General features: G+C 35.3%; 2 protein-coding genes across 2 annotated transcripts; one reads left to right on the forward strand and one right to left on the reverse strand.

Moving 5' to 3' along the window:
* The first annotated feature begins 254 nt into the window (after nt 1-254).
* Nucleotides 255-2182, forward strand: LOC113274643 (protein DOG1-like 4). The gene has a single exon (XM_026524041.1). It carries the CDS (start codon nt 959-961, stop codon nt 1685-1687), a length of 729 nt encoding a protein of 242 aa, XP_026379826.1. The 5' UTR covers nt 255-958; the 3' UTR covers nt 1688-2182.
* Nucleotides 2183-2379: 197 nt separating this feature from the next.
* LOC113274642 (uncharacterized protein At1g01500-like) lies at nt 2380-4685 on the reverse strand. The gene is made up of 2 exons (XM_026524040.1): nt 3627-4685; nt 2380-3145 (listed from the first exon to the last, which is right to left on the reverse strand). The coding sequence occupies exons 1-2, from the start codon at nt 4383-4385 to the stop codon at nt 2912-2914; spliced, it is 993 nt and encodes a 330-aa protein (XP_026379825.1). The 5' UTR covers nt 4386-4685; the 3' UTR covers nt 2380-2911.
* Between the last annotated feature and the right edge of the window lie 4898 nt (nt 4686-9583).

Consider the following 9583-nt stretch of genomic DNA (forward strand, 5'->3'; position numbering starts at 1 on the left):
AAAATACGAAGCTTTATTTGTAGGCTTTAGAAATTGGGAGAGGACCACAGAGATTGTAATTAGTTGCGTGGTTTTATGAAAATTGGAAAGATATTAAAAAAAAAAAGTTGTAATTTACCAATTTCTGACAATGTGTTGCACATTGGGAGAGGACCAGAGAGATTGTAATTTGTTGTGTGATTTTAAGAAAATTGGAAAGAGATTAAAAAAAAAGTTGTAATTTACCGATTTCCAACAATTGTATCGCAGGAATTTACAAGACAACAACTCTCACATCACTTTTTGCGTGGAACAAGAATTTGTCATGATTGTTAAAGGCTAAAGCCCGTTCTTGCAAGGGCATACCATTCTATATAAAAACTGATCCTGGACATCGGATCACTCAAACGGTACTCTCGCTAATCCCCGTATACCCTTTCCCAATCATGGAATTTATCTATGTGCACAATTACTAAATCCTCAAAGATTTTCCAAAATAAAAGAAACACTGCTTTCTGAGTCACTCTTGACACTCTTGACAACGATTCATAAACGTAGACATGAATCGGGCCCCGATTCCAACGAAACCGACACAGGAAGTACTTGACAGTAGGTCCCACAACAACCTCTCTGTCCACCGGAAACTTCAACCAATGGCCCCACAGTATAACGCTTTTCTGATAATAGGAAACTTTGTCGCCTTCGTCCCACTAGTCCTCCTGGGCTGTGTGACTCCAAGAAAAAAAATCGTTTCTTCTCATTCTTCGGGACACTCACAGGAAGAAACACCCAGGAAAATTCTCTCAACAGAAAAAAAAAAAAAAGAAAAATCAGAAAAGTGAATTCTTAACTTTGAAGGAAATTAAAACTAAGAAATTTGTCTCATACCCAATCTGTATATATAAAGAACACAATTGAATCTCCCCCGGAATTTGTCTTTGATCTGTTTATTTTCTTCTTTTCCTTTGAGTTTACAACAATGTCCAGTACTATCAATTGGAATTCATCTTCATTTCAGTTATTTCTAGAAGGATGGTTAGTTCGTCAAGAACATTACTTAGACGAACTAACCACAACTGATTCAAACATTTATGAGAAACATGATTCCGTTTTACGCGATTTAATCGAACGTGTTTTAGCTCATTACCAGCAGTACTATGAAGCCAAATCATTATTATCGAAACAAGATGTTTTTATTCTGTTTTCGCCGGTTTGGTTTAGTTCACTAGAGAAATCGTTTCTATGGATTACTGGGTTTAGACCTTGTTTAGCTATTAAAATCGTTAAGAATTCGGTTAACGATTTGAGTGAAGAGCAATTGGAGAAGATAGAGAAATTGAAATTGGAGATCAAGGAGGAAGAGAAGGAATTCGATGAAGATTTGATTAGGATTCAAGAGAGTTTAGCTGCACCGCCTTTTTCTGAGATTGCGAGGAGGTTTGGAAGATTGGTTATGAATGGTGGTAATGAGAGGAGGAGTAGAAACAAGGAAGAAGAAGAAGAGGAGGAGGAAGAATTTATGGCAATGTTGACTTCAGAAATGGAGACTTTGGTTGAGAGAGCTGATTTTTTGAGATTGAAGATGACATTGAAGGTAATTGAGATATTGGATTCTGTTCAGACTGTCAGGTTTTTTGTTGCAGTTGGTAAACTTCAACTTCGGATACGAAAACTGGGATTTCAGAGGAATGCGCGGAGGAATCGTTAGGACAGTTTTCTGTGCATCTGATCACTTGAGGGGCTGGTACCAGCTTGCCAGCTCCTGGAGGTTTTTGGTACTACCTACAGGCCTCGAGGATTTGTCAGGTGTTTAAGGTTCAGAGCTCAGGATTTTGGATTACGTCTCAAAAGTTCACAACAAAAACGAATGCTGCTAAGCAGAGAAAGTATCTCAAATGCAGAAGTGTTTTCAATAATGGCAGGTTTCTGAAATTAGTATTAGTAGCATATCAAGTAAGGTAAATTGGGATCAAATCTTGTTGATGGTGATACAAGTTGAATCATCCTGCGCAAGGAACAACGGTAAGTAGGCTTTTCGCGAAGAACAATAATCAGTAGGCTTTAAGTGACAGCAGTTTATGCACTCATTGGAAGCTACTCTTTTTTCTGGTTAGTCTGTGTTTCTTTGCAGGCATATTGGTTGTTTTAGTGTAACCTGAAGGATTGTCCGAGTTCGATAGAAGAATGATATGATTTTTACTCAGTCTTCTCCATCTTTTTTAATCAACTACTGGCAAAACCCAACTGATTTCTGTTCATTCTTAGCTGCGCAGTCCGATAAATGTCAGCTCACACTAAACTCTGACTGCTATTCACCAATCCAATAATCACTTGACAACCATAAAGAATCCAAAGCTTCAAAAAAAAAACAGTTCAGCAAGATATAGAAGTCTAATTTTGAACTTTTTGAACACAAAATCTACTTGACATTATATATATGATTTGAAAGATCACAACTGGATATATCTATAACAGCAGCGAACACCTGCACTCACAAAGCTTACACTAATTCCCGAACCAAAAACAAATACCTCTATAGTCTATAGTGGAGTCATGGTGTAGAAAGTTTTTTTCCCCCCTCTTGTGGCTCTGCTCATCGGGTGGAACTCTACTAACCAAATCTTCTTATTTTTTACAATTACCTCATCAAAATGAAAACTAGACATTTTTATCGTCAAAGAGAAGTGCTTACATTTACCTACACGGATGAGATGGAAGAGAATGGCAGATCCTTGGCGAGAGATACCTTCACTGAAGCAAAGAACCTTGATCCAACCATTAAAGCTGTACAGCCCTCCAACCCCTTTTAACAAAACTTTGATACCCAAACAGTCACACTCTTGACTCGTCTTTTGCAAAGCTCATAACTTGCGTGTTTTTCAGAGCTTGATTCTTTTGTTGAAACACAAACAGGTATTTCTGAGGGCAAGATTCAGATAAACCTTCTCCTGAAGTTTCTGGTTGTAGCTTGGTATGAGCGCATGAGGAGACCAACACCAATTCCAATACCAAGACACATTCCCAAACCAATCCCTACACCGACTCTGACACCTGCATTGAACCATGAGAGTTGACCATCTTCATCGTAGTAAGCATCTTGAGGATAGTAATCATGTGGGATGATTTTCCCTTCTGAATCATATTCGTCAGCTTCAGAATCTGAGACCTGTAGAAGCATAAAAAAATCTTAAAATTTAAAAAACTGTTGCACAGTGTAGGAGGGCTTCATGTCAATATAATGAACCAAAACAAAGTAGAACTTAAAAAGCAAATGAAGTGTAGGGTATTCCAGTGACAAATGCTACAGTCCCTGGTTAAACTAACAATGAACCATAGTTAAGCGGATTGTACAACCAACAAATTTGAAATTTCACTTGGGGAGTGCATCCTATTTCGGGAAAGGATCATACTTTCACATCCCCCTCCAGTCATAACATTGGCCGCACGTCCAAACTAAATCAACGCGCATAGTCCGTTATCAGATTACTTAGACTAATACTTTTAACATGACATTCAGATAGACTCCATGAACAAGTACATGAACAATTCAGGTTTAGTTTCATCACTTCTATACAAAATTTTAATTACAGAAAATTTACACCTAGATAATCAATATCCCCCAAACGGGAATATTTTGATACAATTACCTGCACCTTCCTGTGACGAACTACACCGTTTGTATTGTGCTGCACCCTTTCAGTTTCCTCATCCTCCGGAATCGCATCAAGAGCACCATGTCTAGGAGGCTTCCTCCTAGGACTAAGATTGATAGTCTTTGTAAGAATCAAAGGAGTACCAGAACAACACCCAGCAACATAAACCTCAATTGATGGCGAAGATATCCCAAGTTTAGGTTGATAAAACGCAGACGAACCCGTAGAATTCACCGCTGCAGCCGTCGTACAACAATCCATACTCCATCCAGTCTTAGAATCATTCTCCAATCCTTGATGATTATTACCATTACCCCATGGAGATTCCATTCTTTCCAATGACCCACACAAGATAACAACATTCTCATTCTCATAAACTTCAAATTCAATAGAACCCATTACTCTAACACTATCAGTACTAACATATGTAACTTCACTCGTCTCCTTATCGATACGATCTCTACGTAATTTCAATGATACAGTATCAGATGACGGTATTCTAGAACCATTAATCTCTAACGAAACTCCAATTTCACGACGTAGATGGCAAATTTTAAGATATTCAGGCACTTTATCAATTAAACATGGAGATATTCTAACATAAAATAATCTGATCTCAAACCAAGATGAAGGAACAACATTCCCATTCATTAATTTACTGATATACGAACCATTGTTAGGGTTTACATTCAAAGTTGAGATCTTCGGCGTTGTTGTAGAATCCATTGCTGATGATGCTTCCGTAGAATCCATCGATGAATTGAAGAAGATTGAGGATGAGAAATTGAAGGGTTTCGGGTTTGGGTTGGGGGATTTAGTTTCTGTTCTTCATTTTCGCTCTCCCTCGATGAAATCGTTCGAGGGGGGAATCAAAACATGAAAATTCTGAGGAAGAAATTTTGGAGAAGAAGATGATGATGAAGAAGAAGAGAATTAGGGTTTTATTTGAGGAAAATTTGGGGGGATTTTGGTTAAGACTAAAATTAGGGCTGGAAATTGGTTGTGGTCGAAGAGAGGAATGAATGGCGAAACCGAAGGGAGAGGAAAATCAGACATATGACTCAAGGACTTTCTCTTCTAACGATTGTTATCTTTGACGGAATATTTTTGGACAAGTTTGTTTGTTTTGTTCTAGTGTTTGTTTGTTTCAGGAAAAGAAACTGCTTAGTGTGACAGTCCATTTACCAGCCAAACTTAGTTTGTTTTTTTTTTTTTTTCTTTTTGATTGTTTTGATGATTTGTGGGTCTTTGATTAGGTATATCCAGGGGTCCAACAGCATAGCTCAGTGATATCACATCAACTTCAGTAAGGAGGAAGTCAGGGATACAGTCCCCACCATAATAGAGGTATATATATAAATTAGTTGTATAAAGGGTTTGGCGGGGTTGGGTCTAACAGTGGGATTAGTCTAACTGGCCGGATTTGGTAGGAGTCTAGGTCCGGCATTAGCCTATTAAAAAAAAACAAGATTAGATAGATTCAGACTTAATTTCTGCTTTCGGACCTGTTTGAGTGAGAGAATGAAAAGCCAATGGTTCATGAGTGGTTGAATTAGGTTTAACTCAAAAAACAAAAAATTGAGTCAGATTTAGATGAGTTACGTGGTTTTAGTCTGATCAAGTTTGTTTGTTTTTCCAAAAGTCCAATTATTAAGTTTAAGATATCCGGTGTGAAAGTCCATCTACCAGGCAAACCGGGGTTTCCTTCGTAATCTGGGGATTGTATGTTAATTTGTATGTTTTTGTTAATTTGTAGGCCCTTGATTAGGTATAAGTTTCTTTTTTCATTTTTCTTTTGTTGGTTTATTTTCTGAGAATGCGGTGATAAGTCTTTTCAAGTATTTGATTATTTATTTTTCAATATGAATGCATACAGTTTGATTGAGGCCGAGTAAATGTTACTGGATTAATGTTTAGATAAGAAATTGACCCAGATATCTATCAAATTCCAGATTTCAGAAGATAAAAAAGTATCTATCAAATTCTGAAAAGTATTTTGAGAGTATCTCGTTAATGACATCTCAAGATATATGTGCAATTATAAACTTACCCACCCATGTTTAAAACGAGTCAGGAAATAATAGACAATACAAATCTCATGCAATTATGTTTTTTCTATCGATTTTATGTGATTAAATCATCTGAACTAATCAGTATAGAAGCTAATTAGCTACAAAGCAAAATATCTAAACAAAGATAGATACTTAAGTTCAAGCAACCTTTCGATGAAAAACACACAAGTCAGATGAGTAGTCCGGTATTGACCTCAAGTCAAATTCAGGTGCCAAGAAAACTATCAGGTGGTCTGATGGTTTTCATGCTCTCTACCATCACAGAGGGAGAAGTTTGAATCTCACAATTTCCAAACCAACTCCAATTTGAATAAATTTGGATGTAGTCTAGGGAACACTCTACTACCTTGTCAAAAAAAACAAAAACAAAAAAGATGATTTAGATGCCAAGCAAATTAGCGAGGAAAAGAAGACCAAAACAAACAGCCCCTAAATTTTTTAACGCTTGTTTATACTCCCTCCGTACCTATTATATAGGCGGAATTTTGAATTCTCTTTGTACCAATAGATAGGCGGAGTCCTATTTTCAAGATGATTTTTCTCACAAATACCCTTATTTATTGTACTTAGAAAGTTGTGTTAGTAATAAGACAAATGGTAAAACAAGAAAAACATACAAAATGATAAATTCAAGGTAATTTTCTTAATATAAGAGAATTGGTCCCTCCGTCTATATATGTGGTACGGAGGGAGTATTTAGTTAAATAAGTTGTACGTCATCTCTTCAGAAGTTAGTAAGTTGGTCCCTGTAGTTCTTTTCAAAGTCCCACTTGAAAATATTTGTTTCAGTTGGGCTATAACACGTGGCTCATTTATGATAGTCGCATTGCTGTACCATAAACGAGTTGGACACGTAAGTAAGAGCCGTTGACACAGTTGGCCGGTTTTTGGTGTTTGGATTGGTGGTACTGATACACGCATCACGTGCTTGATGTTGGTGATTGTAAAAAGTGCTTGAAGGATCGATATTCACATGTTGCCGGAAAATACATAATTGGAAGGGTGTTTGCCGGAGTAAGAGTGCTACTTTATACATTGTTTTACTTTCTGGCACGAGATCTGGATAAAAGTGAACAAATTATTAAACATGGCATGTTCTTCAAAATGCAAGGAACCCAACCCTTAAGCTTGAATAGCCAGAAAACAAACAAACTTCAACCTTTCATATCAATAAAAGATATTGATTTGTCCATCCATTAACGATAGTGATGGGATTTCCTCTGTGCCACCTTATGCTCCGGCCTTTAAATCAGAACTTTCCTTGTGTTCTACCGCTGCAGACGTTCTATATACTTGATTCAAAAAGAAGTAATAATAGGTACAAGAGCAGAAGTTATAATAGGTACAAAGAATACTTAGTTGAGCTAGGTAACCATAGAACATCCTTTATTCACCGATTCCTTCAATAATATATTAATTATGCATATCCATCCCATACAATAACTTTCCAATACGAGAATTGACCTAAATCCATTTTACAATTTCCACCACCATCTCAACAATTATTCCAATTATCCATCTCGAGCCTTTTGAGGTTAATAAATTTTCGATTTGTAATCTACATCAAATGTGCAGGAAATGCTATAAATGCTATGACATTGCTATCAATACATAGTGTGTTGTTTGCATGCTAGTAAAACGAACATAATGTTTCTATGTTGAAACTTACAAATGGAATGAGTTGCTCACCCTGTTTAGGAATTTTTGTTGGTTTTTTACGAATTTAATATTATCGTAAGCTGGTTTTTATGAAAATTTTTGGTGAAAAAAATCTCCAAATTTGTATTATTTATTTTTCTACCTCAACCTTTCTTGTGTATATTTTGCAGAACGGAGAATGGGTCATTTGTCCAAATATTTTTAAATCACGGTTTAAATGGACGAGTAAAAAATAGTTTGGGTGAAATGGCCAAAAAAAAATAGTAAGGATGAAACTGGATACATCCTGTGTAAATTAAAAATAAGAAAAAATATTTGAAAATGGGCACGATGAAACTGGTTACATCCTGCCTATTTTTACATTTTTGTCCATTTAAACAGTATCAAAATCTAACTGTCCATTTCACCCAGGAATTGTTGATTTTGGTCTTTTTAACCAATTTTGTGTTTGCAGAAACTTATGAGATGTTTAGATATTAGAAACAGAATCAATCACAAAAGTCATAAGCAAAAACAATTTGCTTCACAAAAAGCTAGCTTTTCTACTTCAAGAAGTCGTTCTTCCCAAAATGATCCAACTTCAAAAATACCATCCAAACAAGCTATTGAATATAAAGATTTCCACCTTGACTAAGGATGGGTTTGGTAATACCTTCTAGAATATCATCCAACGAATTGACCAAGTCTTACAAGGTCATGCACTCCTCAACCTTGATTGTATACGCATTTTATTTCCCACTATAAATATCACAACTCAATATGCCTACTTACAAGTGGTTGGATTTGGATAAATCATCATTTAATTAATTTTAGTTTCATATTAAACAACATATTTGAAAATGGGAATAATTAGGCCAGAGACAATCACATTATTTTTTAGCTTTGGTTCTAAGGTTACGTGTAACTTGTGGTTCTGTATCCCTTTATATATAAAATTATATTGTGTTATTAATTATAAAACAAATGAATTATATATAAAGTTGGATTCAGAAAACGTCTAACCCGTTAGTTTATATCAGCTAAAATTGTGACAGAGGATTGCATATTTTGTAGCAAATCTTTTCCGATCTGTCTTCTCATACTTTATTTGAGTTTGACCTCGGTGGTCTTGATCCCTCCAACTCTGAGAGCACTTGTAAATTTTCGGCACCATCTCAACAGTTATCCTAATCCATCTTCAACAATTTTTTCATTTTTATTTACCTGAAAATAATACACTACACCATATATTGGATTCATATGTTGTCTCCATATACAATGTGGATTGTTCATGCTATCTAAAAGCATTAGACAGAACGAGCATGATGTTTTCATATTGAAACTTAAAGGTTTCTATTAATATTTTAGTAATAAAAATGTAAAAGAATATTTATCTTACAACATTATCTTACATGGGTAATAAAATGAGATTTCTATGGACTTCCATAGATCTTTAGTTTGAGTGACTCCCGGAAATTCTCTGAAAATCTAGACACTTTTAGTGATTCTCTGAGAATATTTTAGAGAGTCTTTGTGACTTGTGGAGACAAAAAAAAAAAAGATTTTTAAAGGGTCTTTGTGACTTGTTGAGACAAAAATATATAATATCTCATGAAAAATTCAATATGTCTACCAATTTTTTTTATCCACACTACAATGTTCATTAAAGTACCGTGGATACCTAATGAAAATGAAAAAAAAAACACAAAAAACTAATGAAATATGTGTCCATTTTCTAAATAAATCTCATCATAGTTGTCTTATGCCTAAATCTTCATTCTCTTTATTCCACTTGTCCCACATTTTATTTGCTATCCATGACATTGTATGCGATAGTTTTTACTTTTGTTTTAATCATATAGTTCAGAGGTGGTTATAAAGGCATCACAAGATTATACGAAAGACAAAAAAAATGGAACCCTCCATCATTCCGTTAACAGGGTTATCTCGGTTATGATGTTTACTAAAATTCCCCATTTTTTTTTGATTAGAAAATTCCCAAGTTCTCAAGTCTCCCAAAATATCACCATTTGGGAGAGACTTTTACCATGCCTATTTTTCAAAAAAAGTCTCTCCAAATCTCTGAAAATTACAAATCCATGACTTTGAATTCATGAGTGTTTGAGTGACTCTTACGAAATCATAATCCAATAACATGGAGTTTCGGAGAATTCAAATGACTTAAAAAAAATCTCTAACCAATAACAAAAGACATTGAGAGACTCTCCAAAAATCTCAATC

Source organism: Papaver somniferum, chromosome 4 (assembly GCF_003573695.1).
Source record: "Papaver somniferum cultivar HN1 chromosome 4, ASM357369v1, whole genome shotgun sequence".
NCBI lineage: Eukaryota > Viridiplantae > Streptophyta > Magnoliopsida > Ranunculales > Papaveraceae > Papaver > Papaver somniferum.

What these genes read in the sequence shown, in the direction of transcription:
- LOC113274643 (XM_026524041.1), top strand. Translation starts at nt 959, where the DNA reads ATGTCCAGTACTATCAATTGGAATTCATCTTCATTTCAGTTATTTCTA.
- LOC113274642 (XM_026524040.1), bottom strand. Translation starts at nt 4,385, where the DNA reads ATGGATTCTACGGAAGCATCATCAGCAATGGATTCTACAACAACGCCG. An exon ending in TTCGTCACAGGAAGGTGCAG is followed by an intron (nt 3,146 to 3,626) that starts GTAATTGTATCA and finishes ATGCTTCTACAG; the next exon opens with GTCTCAGATTCTGAAGCTGA.